Raw genomic sequence first — 16,905 nt, forward strand, 5'->3', positions numbered from 1 at the left:
AATTAAAACACCAGCATCGAGTAACCATGGAATTGCTTCCCCGGGGTAGCTCTCCAGCAGGAGGGCTGTAGATCCGCATTTAACAGACATGATCCCACGTCCAGTGCCATGTCGCAGACTCGCAGAACACCGTAGGGGCGACCAACTGGAAGAGACGATAAGAGACAATACGAGGATGAAGCCCGATTGTCCCGAACAGCTGTAAAAAAGAAATACCAGGGTTACCAGCGTGATACCGACGCCGCCTGTTGGATCCTCCCAGTTCCGGATGGCGATCTTCCAATCAGCGCGGTCCCCTCCACACCTTTTTTTTCCCAGGCAGCCGCCGCCAATCCCCAAATCCAATTCCTCAACTCTCTTTTTGCTGTCAATCCTTTCCCTTTTCTTCTCTTTTTTCTTTTTCTTTTTTCTTTTCTCGATTTTTGATTTTTGATTTTTGATTTTCCTCTTTCCTATTATTTTATTATTATTATTTTTTTTTCCTTTTCGTCCATTTCACTCTTTCTTGCTTCGACTCTCTCTCTTTCTCTCTCTCTTTCTCTTCCTCTCCTTTTCCTCTTTTGTCCCCTCTTTTTTTTTATTTCATCTCATTTTTTCTGTGATTTTATTACCTACGTTCCTTTTCTCAGTCAGCTTAGTCGTTCCTTATTTTATGCGCTTTTTATTTATTTGATTTTATTTCGCAGTACCTGTGATCTGCCTATTAGTACCTGTCTTTGGAACTTATACCCTCATTGATCCTCTCGTCTGTTTCCTTAAATCCAGAACTGCTGTGGTTGTTGTTGTATACCCACCAACCGACCTCAGTGTACCAGTCATTCTCTCATCACCCAATCCTTAATTTTCTTATCCTTTAAACTGCCAATCTACCCTCCACTGTTCAATTCTCCAGCCGCTATTTATCTTTCATTTTCCATCCGTGGTCCAATCTGTTCAATGATCTAGATTCGTCCTCTCGTCCCAGTTGCCGCCCGCCGAGCAACCCATCGAACCTCTCAGCCTCACCGACCTTCTCCCTCCTTCTCCCTCCTCTCCTCCCTTCTATCGCAGTCATGAATTACATTCATCATCCTTATCCATATGCCAGCCATGTCCCAATCGACCAGCCGATCGCCTTTGATCCGGCAATGGCACACCCGTCCATGATGCACCCGATGGACGGCTACATCTACCCACACCCGCCTTTCGACATGGTTGACTTCTATCACCAACCGATTATGGATTATGAAGAATACGCAGAGAACCTTTCGCGACCGCGGTTAACCAAGGAGCAAGTCGAGACCCTGGAAGCTCAATTCCAGGCACACCCCAAGCCGAGTAGCAACGTCAAGCGCCAATTGGCTGCTCAAACCAACCTCAGTCTCCCTCGCGTTGCTGTGAGTGCTTCTATAAACACTTGATTCTATAGTCTGTTCAAGGAAACTAACGGTGTGGTTATAGAATTGGTTCCAGAACCGACGAGCAAAGGCAAAGCAACAGAAGAGACAGGAGGAATTTGAAAGGATGCAGAAGGCCAAAGCGGAAGCCGAGGAGGCTGCCCGAGGGAAGTCGGAGAACGCGGTTGATTCTGAGTCGAACCAAGATGCCAAGGCTTCTCAGGAGGGCTCCCACAAAGATACCCCTAAACCCGCAGACGGAACGACGTCCCAAGGTCGCACAAAGACGTCGGGTTCTTCACGGTCGAAGCACCAGAAAACCAAGAGCGAGGCCGCTCGCGAGGCTACTTTTGCTTCCTTGCAAAGGGCCCTGAATGCTGCTGTCGCGGCTCGTGAGCGATACGGCTCGGAAGAAGAGGAGGTCCAGCCCGGCGCTACAAGTGCCGAAGGATCCGTCTCCCCGAACGCGGCCTTTTCGGTGAACGGTAGTCAAGATGCCAATCACCGTGACCACCAGAGCGCGCTTAGCTCGGCTTTGTCCGAATGGGACCACGCCAAGGATTCTGCCATGTCGTGGACCTCGTCCCACAGCTCGCAGGGAACCCTTGGGTATGCCAGCTTGAACGCCACGCCTCTGACTTCCACCGCCGAGTCGTTGACTGTGCCGAGCTTGGACGGCTCGCAACACCACGATGTATCCCATGACGATGTCATGCAGAACATCCAATTCCACCCTTCGGAGGGTGAGGAGTGGGCTGGCCAGATGTCGACGAAATCGCTTTCTGGCTACCACTCCACGAGTGATGCCGAAGCTCCTTACCATACCACCCAATACCACATGCAGCCGGAACTGTCCTTGTCTAGGCGAGAGTCGTCCGACGAACTTGCCGACACGCTAGAAGGCATCGGAATCCACGGGACACATGGTCTGTCGCAGCTCGCAAACCGGGCAGATCCTTCGTGGAAGGATGCTGGCAAAGAACTCGATCTCGCTGCCCGGAGGAAGCGACCGAGGCCTGCCGCCATTGGTACGTCGCGGTCTTCGTCAATGCTGGCTGGTTCGACTTCCATGTCTCCAACCACGTCAAGGCTTCCGAGCTACGGCTCTGGCCATGGTGTGAGACAGTCCAAATCTGCCCAGTGTCTGAACTCTCGGTATGCCGGAGTCAGAAAGGCGTCTGCAGCTCAGCGTTCGCCCCTCAATCTCTCCACGTTCGCCGAGGCTGGGGCACTGGCTTCCTCCAAGGCCGAGATGTCGTCCATGCTGCAGCCTGCCGTGACGACAGGCGCGCTAGCACCGCCGACCCCCCTTACACCGGAGGACTTCCACCATTTGCTGCCGACCACTCCTAGTGATGCCGGATATTGCCTGTCAGCCCAACCCACCAGCCAGCTGTTCCCGACCACGCAGCCCATGCAGACCAACATTGCGTCACCTCCGGCTACACCCTTAGCCGTGGACATCATGTCCTCCTACCCTTACCAAGGCGTGGCACCGCCCATGTCTGCTCCTGCTCACTACACGTCATTTCCCGACTACGCTGCTACTTGTGATGGGGCTGTGTTGACGGGGCGAAGCTGGACTGACGCCACCTCAATGCCCTCCCCAGAAGCCGCTTTCCAGAGCCGCTTGTCAATTCCACAGCATGGAGACATCCCATCCATGTCGTATGAGCACTCCGTCGACAGCATGTCGGGCTCTCCTACTTTGATGTATCCGACCACCGATGCCGACATGCCGACGTTGACTGCGTCGTTGGCTGGTGATGCGAAGCCCACCGAATTCTACATCCATGAATTCCCGGAACAGCAGAAGGCTCACCGATTCGTCGCCCAGCAGCTTCCTCAGAAACCCAAGGCGTACACGTTCACGAACCAAACGCCGAATGATTTTTAAAACCAAGAAGAAAATCGAAACAAAAAAGAATTTATTGGGAAATTTTAATTCTCAGGTCGACGGGTATAAATGCGACCAATACATACACCACTATCTCTCATTAATATTCTCCTGTGATACTATTATTTGATATGCTCAAGCCGTGCTGGCATTATTTGTTGATATCCATAGGCCTTCGTTTAATATCCCGTGCTTTTTTGGCTGCATGATTCTCAGAGCATTCGTGTTGGTGTCGTTCTTTGGCGTCCGCCATGGTCTTCAATTCGTTTCTTTTTTTTTTTTGGGTTGATCTTGGGGTTCGACTTCGTGTTTTGTTTCTGCATGTGAATTTGGAAGCGGCTGGAATTTTTTTTTTTTTTTGACATACATATGGAGGCACTTGTTTATTGGCACGTATTTACTACCTACTACTTACTGTAATACATATAATATGGCAGCAAGGGCGATGCATTGGAAGCATCGTCCAGTCACTCTCTTCAAGGCTATTTCTCCCTTCTCTATTTCTTTTTTCCATTGTACATTGTTTGATTTGCCTATGTTTCAGGCAAAGGCGGCCTCCACGATTGAATTGCCTTGAAGAGTCGCTCAACTCAGACTTTCAAACGGAACTTGATACAAGTCCAGTTGCATACTTCTATTGGACCATGTTCAGCCTGGCAAACAATTACCATGGTTCCCTGGTTCCTCGACAGCTCTTGTGTCACTTGGGAAGGGGACCGGCCAAACAGCTGGCATTCTTCACATCTCGCATTCCTGGAAGCCGAGACACGCCCTCGGCGGTATCATAAAAATAAGCAATCTCCCTTGAGTTCGGCCGAAGATTTCTGCAGCTTTAAGATTTCACAATGAAACCCTCAACCCTTGTTTCAGTTGCACTGGGTCTTGCTACCACGGCGTCTTCGTATAACGACTATACCTCGTTGACTGAGTACTTTCTCCAAGACGACGATGAAACCGATGATGCTGCGTTTGACTTTGTAATTGCCCGCGTCGTCATTGCGAGAGTGATTGCTAATGATCAATTAGACAACCACAAATTTCGGATTAATTAATCGTACATACGACGCGGACGAACAGTCTCCCACTGATACCCCACTCACCCAATGGCAGCGGTTCTATAATCAAGTGGTCCTCCTGAACGACGAATCCCCTTCCGATGTCAACTACAAGGTCTTATTCTTGGGCCGTCATGGCCAGGGATGGCACAACGCAGCCGACCAATTCTACGGCTGGCCTGCGTGGAATGTTCGTCCCCTCCCATGATTACCCCGTAGCATGACACTGATATCTCCCAATAGTGCTACTGGTCCCTCGTGAACGGAAATGGTACAGCCTCATGGCGCGACTCCCACCTCACAGACGTCGGAATCGCCCAAGCCCAACGAGTGCACGACTTCTGGCAGAAGTTAATCGACACCCAGCACATCCACACCCCCGATAGCTACCTCGTCAGCCCTCTCACCCGCACCCTCCAAACCGCCAACGTCACCTTCGGCACCCTAACCCTGCCCCCTGGCAGCGCCGCCTTCCAACCTCTCATCCACGAGCTCTTCCGCGAATACATCAACATCCAAACCTGCAACATGCGCAGCTCCCGCACCTACATCCACAGCCTCTTCCCCGACTGGCCCATCGCCTCCGGTCTCCCAGAAACCGACGAGCTCTGGAACGGCATAACCGGCGAGACAGACGCCGCGCAGGACCTCCGCAGCCGCGGCGCCCTCGAATCGATCTTCGGCGCCTCGAACAGCAAGAGCGCCGGCCTCTTCGTCTCCGTAACGAGTCATTCCGGCGAAATCGCCTCCCTGCTGCGCGTTCTAGGCCATCGTCGCTTCACGCTGGATACTGGCGGCGTTATTCCAGTGTTAGTGAGGGCCGAGAGACGGGATGACGAGTCTCCAAGTCCTACCTCCTCTGTATCGTGGACTAAGAGTGCCCATTGCACAGAACCGCCTGTGACGTCGGTCGAGGCGTGCGTGTGTCCGTCTGGTGCGACCCCTGTGACGACGCCGTTGGTGACGATTCCGTCTATGTGATGGGGGTTGGAAATGTGTGATGTAGCGGATCAAAAAGAAGCGTTTTTTGAATCATCCGAATTCCTTGCTGAAACCCTCGCTCGTTATACTATACTCGATCGTCATTGTCGCACAGAGAAACTGCCAAGCTCTGATGGGTTTGATAATGCTATTGTACAAGTATACAAAGCAGTTCTCGAGTTTACAGCAGAGGTAGAAAAGCAAAGGAGTACAGGGAAGCTCGGTAGGTGTCTAGATATTTCCTCCTGGTGGGCTCTGAAGCTGATAAGAAGTAGGTCAAAAATGGAACAGTATCGTTGCAGTCTCCGAAACAGATTTGACACGTCTCCAGTCTGCAGTGAAGGATCAGGACCAAAAAGCCGGCAATTGGAATCAAATCAACATCCAGCTATGTAGGTTATGCAGTTAAGGATCTTCCTTCTCATTGCTAATGCTTCAAAGACCAAAGTGCCAAGGAGGACGAAATACTCGCTAGCATTGGAAAGCCTCAATTGAACGTGGAAATTCACAAGATCTCCACAGGATAATCATCGATTTCTTGGACTCGGCAATACCCATTACAGCAAAGGCTTGGGATGCGCTTTGGCGAAGTCATGAGTGTAGTTTGAAGTGCAAATTGACCATCTCAAAAGTTCTTCTACACTATGGAGAGTTCCTCGTTTCGCAGACCCTGGTGAAGTTCCTTTGTCTTGCATCTGAAAAAGGGGGCTTTACTAACTCGGAACTTAATGAGCTGGTCAATTTCTGTGCTGGCCAAGAAATATCAGTTCCTGCTATTGAAACTCTCATGGAGGTAGTATTTGGTCTTGCTGATACACACATCTTTCTGAACTTCATCAGACATCATCCCACAATCCAATTCACACCATAATTCACTGATGTCCTCATTAAGCGTGCAGAGATGAATAGATGGGCAGACCAGGAGGTCCTGATGACTTTCCTCAACTCTAAAAGAGCTGCAGATCAGAATATCGAGACTGAGGACAATGCGTCTGATAGCGATGTCACCAAAGAAAAAAAAAAAAAGACGAGAACAAGGGAACGAGTAAAAAGCATCTCAACTTTCCTGATGACTGGAATGTTGATAACCTGGTTGTGTCACCCAAACAGCTGCTACATTCAATCCTGAGGTCTAGCGAATGCTTGATATGGAATTGGCCCACGATATCCTTATCATCTCTATGTATGTAGTTTTCAGCCGCAATGGCAAGTATCTCGCTAGGATTGTCTTGTGGCCAGGAGAATGCAGACTCGATTTCTACCTAAAGATTAGACTAGTAAATGAAGACGTTCGAATGAATTTAGTTTATTTTTGGTTTGCCGCTGACCTCATTGGACAACTAAGACATTCCTTCAGTGACATATATGATAATATCTTTTCTTTTTATAAGCCGAAAATACTGACAATAAATCAATAGCTAAGCTAGTTATATAAAAATATATATTATAACCAAATCAACCAAGATAAAATACGTATAATATTGAGATCTCAAGATAGGACACCACAATTACTCCGTAAACCATCAACGGTTCACGGCACATTACGTCTCTCGATAGTCATAATTGAGTTAAACACAATGAGTCAACTAGAATGAGTCAATGGCAAGACTTTGCCATAGTCTACTCCCATCTTTCTCTTTACTCGACACTTCCAAGTCAACCACAACACTTACCTCCAAACATTATCTTCATCTCACAAATCCATACCACCAACACTCTCATCCAAATTTGATATCCAAATCCATCACCATGACCGAGCAAGCACTTCCAGAACTCCCCCTCCCCTTTGGCACTCCAGTCCGCATTCTAGTTCACACCACAACGGGACTCGTCCCCAAAGACCTGGGCCTGGCCGACAATGTATGGGGCGATAAGAACACATCTATGCTGGACCGCATCTCGCGACACCACTGGAACCTGGCGTACCAGTCGCTTAACCTCACCGAAATCCGATTTTATAACCACAACTGTGACTACGGGTATGATGACCGGCGCTGCTTCTTCGGGGTCGATCACGGCACTACGTCGAATGATGAGGAAGTGCCTATCTTGTGCTGGGAGTGGACTGGAGAGAAATTGTATGTTTTCTTTTCCTTGTTCCCACTGTCCCATCTTTCTTTACTTCTTTCTTCTTTCCCCCCCCCCCCCCCTGGGTAATCAAACCCCCGGGATTTCGTTAACTAGTTCAAATGATTCCTAGCAAATTTACGCCCTCATTCCTTCAATGGAAAAAAGCCCAGACAACACTAAAAATGTACCCTTTTACACGGAGAGACGTGTGCGTGCAACGGAAGGAGTTGTCCATCCGAAGTCGGGTAAAAGATGGACTCCGCAAAGCAAAGAAGATTCCCGAGGATGAGCTGATGTTCATGCTGGAGCATCCCCACGATATGCAGTGGTTGGCAGATAATATGATGCCGCGGTTCTGGCCGAAGTTTCTGGCGCAGGCGAAGAGGCTGCCGAGGAAGAAACGAGAGGCTACGGTTTTATGGAAGATTGGGAAGTGGAATTCGCTTGGGTCAAGAAGGAAATAAAGTGGAAGGACTGGTTGGGAGGGGTTTTTTTTTTTTTTTCCAGCTGGGTTGGAGGGAGGATTTGAATGGACTTCTGGGAGGGTTGTCTACTGACAGGGATATTTTCATGTTAATCGGAGCTTTGGGTATCGTTTCTGGCCGTCTACTTGATATAACGGAATGCAATATGTCTCTATCGCATAATTCTGTAGTCCCCGAAGAAAACACAGAAGGATGATCTTTTCTCCCCCATACTATCTACAATCTGAAAGTCAGGTTCATTTCTTTTGATCACCACGATAGGCTCCCCTACTATATATAGAATATAGATCGATCACCCAATCAATTAGCCAACTATCCACCCTTTAGCGCCGGGAAGCGGCTTTAGCCACTAGGAGAGGCGGCGATGCGAGGAAGTCCAAGCCCGGGCGTCTATCTATAGTCACAATTATAGTTATAGTAGTTGAACTTCCCATCTACATCCTTCCCTCTACACTGCTCTCACACCATCACCATCACCCCTATCATGCCAGAACAATCTCCTCCTCCAGACCCTAACCCACCTCGTCCCCTCAGACAAGCCCGAGCTCAGCGATGACACCTATGGCAACAAGCTCGCATCCATGCTCGACCGCATATGTCAATATCATTGGAACAGCGCCTTCGACTCCACAGTGCATAGATCGACTACCTACGGCGACGACTTCGGCTACAACAATCGGCGGTGTTTTTTCCTGATCGACTACGGTTGTATTAGTACAGGTACCTCGGACAGGGACGAAGACGATAAAGTACCGGTTCTTTGTTATGAGTGGAATGGGGAGAGTTTGTATGATATATCGGTTTCTTATCTTATACCTATGTTACCTGTTGTACCTACCATCCCTACTGTACCTGGGTGATCTATCTCCTAGTGGCTACCTGCTCCGCATACATGAACATCCTCAAGACCTCAACTAATCAATCCCCAATATCTAGTACCCCAAACTCCCACCTCATCCAATCCCCCGAAATCCAAGCCGAGCTAAAAGCAGTCCCATTCACGCCACGACCACGCGCCACCGACCCGTGGGAGGAAGTCCTGCGCAAGCAGCAGCAGCCCACCCCGACTCGACAGATCGTGCGACGAAGACTCCGCAAGGCGCAGAAGATCCCGACGAGGAGCTCGAGTACATGCAGAGCGACCCGAGGATATGGAGTGGTTGGAGTGGAAGGTGAAGCCGCGGTTCTGGGCGTCGTTTTTGGCGCAGATTGAGGCGAAGTGGAGGGTGAAGGAGAAGGAGAGGGAGGAGAGGGATTGGATGTTATACGGGTAGGTTAGTTGATGTGTATGGATGTGTTGAACGTAAAGGATAGGACTGAAGTATATGTATAATCTTTTTGGTTTGATGGTTAAAGATACTTGAATGCCGTTCGGGGATATATTACCCATGAATATGCATATTGAGGTTGAATACCTACTAGAGCTGTGTTCAAGGCCTAACATATTTTTCATGAATATGAAGCTATCCCTAAATACATCAAGTTTGCGTTTAAGAATAAGACAAGAACAAAGAGGTTGAGTAGAGCACTAGGATAGAATCAACCTACCACTCTCGTCCACTCAATCCAATACGCATAAGAAAGAACTAGAGCTGATTATCTTAGCTTACCATATCTCTGGTATGTCCTAATACCCAGTCAATTTCACTTGCCGCCAGAAGACTGCAACAAAGGCGCCCTCCCCCACTGCGGTGCAGGGGTTCGAACTTGCGGGGCAGGGCAACCTCCCGCCGGTGTCAGACCCCTGCACCATCGGGCAGGCCATTCAACGTAATTGGGGTCTAGGCCGCTCATCTGTTTTCATTTGATAGCTTTCTATCTCTGTAGGGTAGGGAATGTTGCACTCTAGGAAATGTGTACATGGAAGGAATGATCCGTAGCATAGTTCTTGCTATTACCTACCAGCAAGGTAGTATGGAATAGCATTTACTTGATTATCTTCTATGATTATTCTAATCCAGTACTACATGTCTTAAACATATGTTCGGTTTTCTACATACAGGTATGAAACACGATTTACATGGTCCGATGCGGTCATACCAACCGAGATTCGGCGCATCGCATTGCATTCTATGAGTCATGTATACATGCTGATAGGTACCTAGATGGTTGCCTAGATTTGCCTACTGGACAACGTGAGAATGGTATAGCCTGACGAATAATTGCGTGCCTTCCATCCTTCCATCAAAATGAAGCAGAAAGCTGAGCCGTTCCCCTCTGACGTTAATACTCCCCGAAGGATGGCGCAGCGGTACTGCCGGCGAGGGGGGCTTAGAGCAGACTATAGAATAGACTATAGACTAGACTATACAGTCCCCCTCCGAGATCGAACCCTGCTGCCACCGAGTAGGGGAGGGCGACTTTTTTCTTCCCTTCTCCCTTTCTTTCAACAAGAAGAGATGGTAATAGAGAGGGTTCTTTTTTATTTGTATTCACTTATTTCTTCTATTCTATATCGTAGTAATAAGCAAAAAGACATAGGTCAGTGTCAGCCTATAAAATGAAGCAGAAGACCCAGCTAGACCCCAGTACGTTAGCACTCCCCGAAGTATGGTGCAGGGCCATACATTTAGAGTCATACACGGCCCCTCCCCCGGCTTAAGCCCAAACGCCACGACCGAACCCTGCACCGGGTAGTTAGGGGAGGGGCGCCTTTTCTTTTTTTCCCACCTTCTTCTTCCTTTTTCTTTGAGGAAGAAACGACAGTATGTAGGATTCTTTTTCATCTATCTTTCTTTTCTTTCTCAGCTCTACTGCTTTTCTCCGTGTTAATATGAAGAAAGACCACCGAATGAAACAGATAAGCAATCTATACCCCTCCGACGTTAATGCTCCCTACCCTATGGGGCGCCCACTGGGCAGGGGTCTCGCTATGGGGGGAGAGTCCTCGTCCTCCTCACCTCCCCCCATACTGTGCCCCTACGCCGCGAGTTCGAACCCCTGACCCGACCGGGTAGGGAGCGCGCGCCTTTCTTCTTTTTTTGCTCCCCGCCTGAGGAGAGAGGTGTTTTTATTGTTCTTATCTTTCTTATCTATCTATCTATCTCTATCATTTTTTCTTATTTCTTTGCTTTAGAGACCACCGCACCTCTAGGCACTAACAAGTGACGAGCAGAGGGAAACCATCAAATTAAACAAATGAGCGGCCTAGACCCCAATTACGTTGAATGGGCCCACCCGATGGTGCAGGGGTCTGACACCGGCGGGAGGTTGCCCTCCCACGCGAGATCGAATCCCAGCACTGTCGGGTGGGTTTTTTTTCTTCTTCTCCTTCTCCTTTCTTCCTCTGAAGAAAGGGGAAAACACCAACATGTTGTACGAAGAAGGAAAGTAAATACAAAAGCAGAATCAGTCACTTAGGCAAGGAAGAAAGAGATAAGAAGATCGTGATAAGTACTGTACATACATGTGCATACAGTATGCCTTTGTACCCTTTAGATTTGTACTATAAAAAACAAGAAGTCCCTGCAAATAGGTCTATTCTTACTGGCCTATCTACTTACTCTCTACTGCAACTAGTACCCGTTTATCACGAATCCTCATAAGATTTCAGACACGCTCGATCTAAGTCAATCGAAAGTCATCAGTCATGACCTTGTGATGCAGTGGAGAGAGGGTCCAAGACGCCGGAGTCTAGGTCAAACTAACTAATACGTGCATACTCAATGAACGAGTTCAAATAATTGAGATAGATAAACATGTCTCCATAATGTTGCAAACTTGGAAGGTCCTGAAGGAAATGACTTGCTGGACTACTCTTCACCTTAGGCATCGAATCCACCCACCCATATGGAGGCCTAGAGTTCAGAATCGTCGACCAACAAGTAGGTTAACATTGAGCTGTTGGGCGAGTGGTTTGTATTTCTTATCTGTATGGCCAGACGATTAAATCCTACGCATGTGCTAAACCACCGGCAAACCAACTGATATAAATATCAAACAGTTTGATTACGAGATGAACATATACAGACATTTCACCAAGAAACTGATACCAAAATGTCCAGAACAACGAAGTAGAGTGCGATCAGACAGAGTAGAGTAAGTGCAGTTTGGAAAACCTAGATGCTAAGACAGACATGGCAGAAGAAAAGAACAGAAAGCACGAGGAACAAATTGATTGCGGTCGAACGCTTGGCCCAGAAAGTCGCAAAAAAGATCAAGTCATCATCACACTCTGGAACCCGGCCCTCTATCATAGAACAGATGAAACATGCACAGCTTTCATACTCATTACGTGAAATCCATCTCCGGCCGCCTCAACGAAAAGCTCGGAAAATCAACAGCCTCAGCATACTTGCATAAATACCAAAGACATGAGGTAAAAATAAATGGAAAAACAACAGACACAGTAGCATCGGGTATAGCAGAGGGTATAGAAACGAGATGCGCAAATTATCATTAGCTCTTATCCTTGAGTTTCCAAGGATAAGTGATAGCAAAAATGAAAAACGGCACAATGAGAAATAGTCGGAATGCAAAGATAAAAGGGGGAGTCTGCACATTCAACAGGCGAAGAGATCAAGAGACAAAAAAAAAAAAAAGGGTGAACGAATTACCAGGACCTACTAACAAAGATTCACACCATTTGTAGTCCCGACCCCTCATGTACCCATGAACGCCAAGTTCTGGACAACGCCGGCCCATGAAATTGCATGAAAAAGAAAGAAAGAAAGAAAGAAAGAAAAATGTGTGCGAGTATTTTTTTCTTTTCTTTTGTCCACTTTTCTTCCCACTCAATAGTTTGACCATCCAAGAGGAGCTCCGGACTGACCAGGCTGTGGATGACCCGGTTGCATCGGTGTCCCGGGTTGCGGAGACCAGCCCTGGATGGCTCCACCGGCACCCATCCCCATTGCCATTCCAGGCTGCGGGGGAGTGCCGGCCATGAAGGGTTGCCCCCCGGGACCTTGAGTCGACGGGTACATGCCTCGAGCAGCCGTCATGGAGGGATAAGGGGCTGCCGTGTTACCAGGGAACCCCATCGAAGCCATGGGCTGCTGCTGAGGTGCTTGTGGGTGATGTAAGGGGAAAGACTGCGGCATCTGGGGAACGGACGGACGAGGCTGATTACGGGGGGACTGGGAGGGATGTGGCTGTTGCGGCAGAGAATGGGCGAGAGGCGAAGGCGAATGTTGTTGCTGCGCATGTAGCTGCTGGGCATACTGCGGCATCGCGACGCCCTGGGGCCCGCTGGCCGACATGGGGGAAGGCTGCGGCTGCGGTGGCGGTTGGCCCCACATCTGTTGCGGCTGGGATGGGAACCCGTAAGGCCCTTGAGGCTGCGGCGTTCCCCCACCAGACAAAGCCGGGTTGGACCGCTGGTGCATGAGGTCAGGACGAACGAGAGGCATGGCTCGAACGGGCGACTGTCCAACGGGCGGCTGTGGTGGTGGTGGCTGCTGCTGCTGATGGTGATGACCGGCCGGCGGCTGGAAGCCCGACTGACCGGGCATCATGGGAGCCGCCTGATGAGGAAGCATGGGCTGCTGCGATTGAGTCGAGTTCATCACCCCGGCCGACGGCATTTGAGGCGACTGCAAGGGTTGGGAAATCGCTGCGGCGGTGTCCAGTTGTCCTGGCTGAGACTGAGCCGCCGACTGCGGGATCTCGCGTTGCTTGGCGTAGAAATCCTCCAGACCCTTCTGGCGATAGCTGCGTTGCGAGCTTAGAATCTTGTTGAAATCGGCCGTGTGCGAAGCTTGATTCAAGATATCAGCAGCCGAGCTGGGCTGGGACCGGTCCTGGTACGGTTGACCGGTCAACTCCTGGCGGGTTCGGGGCATGCTGTTATATTCCCTCAACCGCGGATCATCCGTCGTGGTGGCCATGTGGATCATCGGAAGCGGTGCGTGGGACACCGAAGACGGGGGACCCAGAGGTAAGCTGTTCGGCATCGCCTCGAGCGCATTGCTATAGATGACATCGCCATGGGCCAGGGCCGGCAGCAGGTTGGCCGCGCTGGCCGCTTCGGCGGCAGCCGCATCGCGGGCCTTGGAGCCACCAGGTCGCTTCTCGCCGGCCAGGTCCTCCTCGGTAAACCCTTGTTTGCGCGCCTTGCTTTCCCAATAATCATCACGCACCCGTCGACCGTTGACGATCACCCTGCTGCCGAACTGCCGGAACATGGATTTCGCGGTGACGATGGCGATCTGACGTGATCGGTAAGAGTAGGGCAAGATATCCTGCTGGATCAAGTCGTCCTTCTCAATTTGAGTGGCAATAATTTTGTGCAGAGAGCGGTTCTTGTTGAACAGGAGATAAGAGTCGCGATACCCTAGAACACGCGCGCATTCGGTCGCTAGCATAAAGAGTTTGGTGCCGCGGAGAGGGACCCGGAACGTGCGGCACTTGTATTCCCGACCACCCTGGGGATACCCCATGGCATCCACCTTCTTCTCACCAGCCTCGTCGAATTCTTTGGGGATGTACTCATCTCCCTCGTCGTTGAGTTGGTCTGTGGTGTGGTCTCGCACTGTTGGGAGCGCCTTGACGAGGGTAGTTTTCGTTGGCGTCGTCTTGTCCGAAGGCGATGCCTGCGGGGGCGAAACATTCACGCCGGCGTGGGGCGGGAGCGGCTGGGTTTGCATCCGAGGAGTCTGCACATGAAGACCAGCCGACTGTGACTGATCATTCGTGTTCGCGGTGGAGGGTCGCGGCGTCTTGGGGGGACGGCCCCGTTTGCGACGACCATGGTCATCTGCTATACCCATCAAGGACGAGCGAACCACACATTAGCTTATTAGACCTTGAAGAAAAACGGCGAATGTGTTCGTGTGTACGCGTCCAAAGGCATTCAGAAAGACCAAAAGAAAATCAAGTTAAATGAGACGACGCGGCTCTGTCGAGTACCTCACGGCCATTGGAAAAAGACGGACCGCAAGAGTACTCGCGACGCACACATACCGTCATCGTGGTCCCCATCAGCGCGCGCGTTCCCGCGCAGGTCCGGAGTTCGACTCCGTTTCACGCCACGAGGTAGGGGGGTGAGGGTTGTTGTTGCTGCCGCAGCGTAGGACGGTGCGGGGAGAACAACTGCGACTAGCAGAAGGCTGTCAGTTTGGAGGTTGTCGCGATGGACAGACAGATGGAAATATTAAGAACTGTAAGAACCTCCATGGATGGCGACAACGGTGCGATCGCCGTCGTCGCACTATCAAATCAAAAGCACAAATGCCGAAGGGGGGTGAGGGGATTGAAGAGAATGTTCAACCCCGGTGTGAGCTAAAGGGAAAAAGGCTCGCACACCAAACCACAAAGCATGTGGGTGGTCAAATCAAGGGGTGGCAGAAGGGAAGGAGGGTGGGGGGGGAAAGAAAAGGTTAAACCCGTCGAAGGGCGGGCGATATACAAAGAAAGAGCGGGAAAGAAAAACAAGACTACATACCGCTGTTGTTCAACGCAGCCGGATTGATAGTCCCCGAGCCATCAACGAGATCTCCCCCGATTCCATTCATCGGGGCGGAAACGGAGGAGTGGGAAGTGCCGTACATGGCGGGCCAAGGCAGGACGGCAGGAGGTTAAGGAAGCCGTCGCAAAAAGGCCGCGGGCGCGTCCAGGAAAAACGCGAGAGGTGTCCAGACGCCAAAACGGGAAGGGATGACAAGCTGGGTCGGGTCCTGCAGCGAAACGAAAGGCGAGCGACAGGAACGGGCGACGATGCAAGTGATCCTCGGAACAAGACAACGGAGACCACGACACGCATGCAGTCGGGGCAGGCGAAGACGAGGAGAGCGCTGGTCGTGGTTTGGACTGAGTGGTGGCAGGAAGCGGATCAGCGGGAAGTCGAGCAAATCGCTTCGGTCGGGAGCTTTGACAAGGGCAACAACGGGCAGGCGGTGAGGGTGGATGTTTGGATGCGTGTTTTTTGGGTGTTGGTTGGAGTGGTGCGGAGTCGCGGGAAGGTTCCCAAGAGGCAGAAAAATAAAATCGAAAAACAAATAAATGATAAACACAAAATCGAAAGGAACAAAAAACCCCGAGTCAGCGTGTGGCGGTGTTCAGCCACACAGGGAGGCTGTACCTGGTAGGCAGTTGCAAACTTGCAACTGCGGAGGGGGTGGGTGTGGGCGCCTAAGGGAATACCCAAGGTTCTTCCCTGGTGCTGCAGAAAGCAGCGCGGCACAGGGAGCGCAGCGACAGCGATAGGCAGAGCGGGCGAAGCAGAAGGAAGAGAAGAGGGGGGGTTGCAAGATAACGCTGAAGATGATTCACGGCGTGCCGCTGATGGAACCGATCAGTGGGGACGGACGACTGGGGTTGTGCGACCGTCTTGAGAGTGTGTGTGTGTCTGTGTGTACAAGACGAATGTATGAGTGTGTGTGTGTAAGACAGGATCGATGGATTATTGGATTAGAATAAAGGAGGGGGGGGGAAGGGGGAAGGACAAGGTGTGGAAGTGGGGACGAAGGTTAGGTTGGAGTTAGGACTGGGAAGGGAAAGGGAAGGGAAGGGGGAAGGGGGAAGGGGAGGAGGAGGTGAGAAAGAGAGAGCAGAAAGGACGAGGGGGGGAGGGGGTGGGAGGGAATCATCAATCAAGAAGGGAACGAGCAGGAAAGGAGGGGAGGGGGTCACTGGACGGGTCACTTTCGCCGGGCGGGAGGGCGGCGCCACGATCAGTGTGATTGGCTGCCGGTCACGATACACCCGCATGGGGGATTTTAGGTTCACCCCCCCCCAAAACACTCCATGGACACTGCACAGTGCACACTCTAGATGCCCCCCCTCCGCGAGATGGATTCAAATGCTGCACAGCGGATTCTATCTCAAAGATAAATCCTGTGGGGAGGACGTTCAAGGGAGTCCAAAACTCAAGACCAAAAACACCAAGAAATCAGGAAACCAAAAGAAAAGCAACGCGTAGGACGCGTGCGCTCCGGGCCTAACTCACCTGGGGCCTGAATTACCTAATCCAGGACTACATGCCTCTCCAACTCCCAAAACACCCGTTCGCAATCCAATCGAATCGAATTCAAATTCAGCCCAGCATGTGGACGGGGTTCGGGTAGCGCGGGCGTATGTACGGAGGACTAACCTAGTCCGAG

At 50.7% G+C, this 16,905-nt stretch overlaps 4 protein-coding genes across 4 annotated transcripts; 3 read left to right on the plus strand and 1 right to left on the minus strand.

Annotated features, from left to right (window-relative positions):
* Window positions 1-1,052: 1,052 nt before the first annotated feature.
* On the plus strand, window positions 1,053-3,273 carry KD926_006707 (homeobox domain-containing protein; the record flags this gene model as incomplete). The annotated part of the gene is made up of 2 exons (XM_053099715.1): window positions 1,053-1,376; window positions 1,441-3,273. The coding sequence occupies 2 exons, from the start codon at window positions 1,053-1,055 to the stop codon at window positions 3,271-3,273; spliced, it is 2,157 nt and encodes a 718-aa protein (XP_052956614.1).
* An 845-nt stretch (window positions 3,274-4,118) lies between these two features.
* KD926_006708 (phosphoglycerate mutase family protein) lies at window positions 4,119-5,836 on the plus strand (the record flags this gene model as incomplete). The annotated part of the gene is made up of 7 exons (XM_053099716.1): window positions 4,119-4,250; window positions 4,300-4,518; window positions 4,572-5,137; window positions 5,221-5,273; window positions 5,335-5,532; window positions 5,585-5,701; window positions 5,751-5,836. 7 exons carry the CDS (start codon window positions 4,119-4,121, stop codon window positions 5,834-5,836), a joined length of 1,371 nt encoding a protein of 456 aa, XP_052956615.1.
* A 1,222-nt stretch (window positions 5,837-7,058) lies between these two features.
* KD926_006709 (uncharacterized protein) lies at window positions 7,059-9,077 on the plus strand (the record flags this gene model as incomplete). Its single annotated transcript, XM_053099717.1, has 3 exons — window positions 7,059-7,387; window positions 7,582-7,827; window positions 8,801-9,077. 3 exons carry the CDS (start codon window positions 7,059-7,061, stop codon window positions 9,075-9,077), a joined length of 852 nt encoding a protein of 283 aa, XP_052956616.1.
* Window positions 9,078-12,597: 3,520 nt separating this feature from the next.
* KD926_006710 (putative nuclear localization protein) lies at window positions 12,598-15,354 on the minus strand (the record flags this gene model as incomplete). The annotated part of the gene is made up of 3 exons (XM_053099718.1): window positions 12,598-14,564; window positions 14,768-14,902; window positions 15,249-15,354. The coding sequence occupies 3 exons, from the start codon at window positions 15,352-15,354 to the stop codon at window positions 12,598-12,600; spliced, it is 2,208 nt and encodes a 735-aa protein (XP_052956617.1).
* Between the last annotated feature and the right edge of the window lie 1,551 nt (window positions 15,355-16,905).

Source organism: Aspergillus affinis (assembly GCF_023601865.1).
Source record: "Aspergillus affinis strain CMG 70 chromosome Unknown NODE_36_length_285616_cov_85_140891, whole genome shotgun sequence".
Taxonomy (NCBI): Eukaryota; Fungi; Ascomycota; class Eurotiomycetes; order Eurotiales; family Aspergillaceae; genus Aspergillus; species Aspergillus affinis.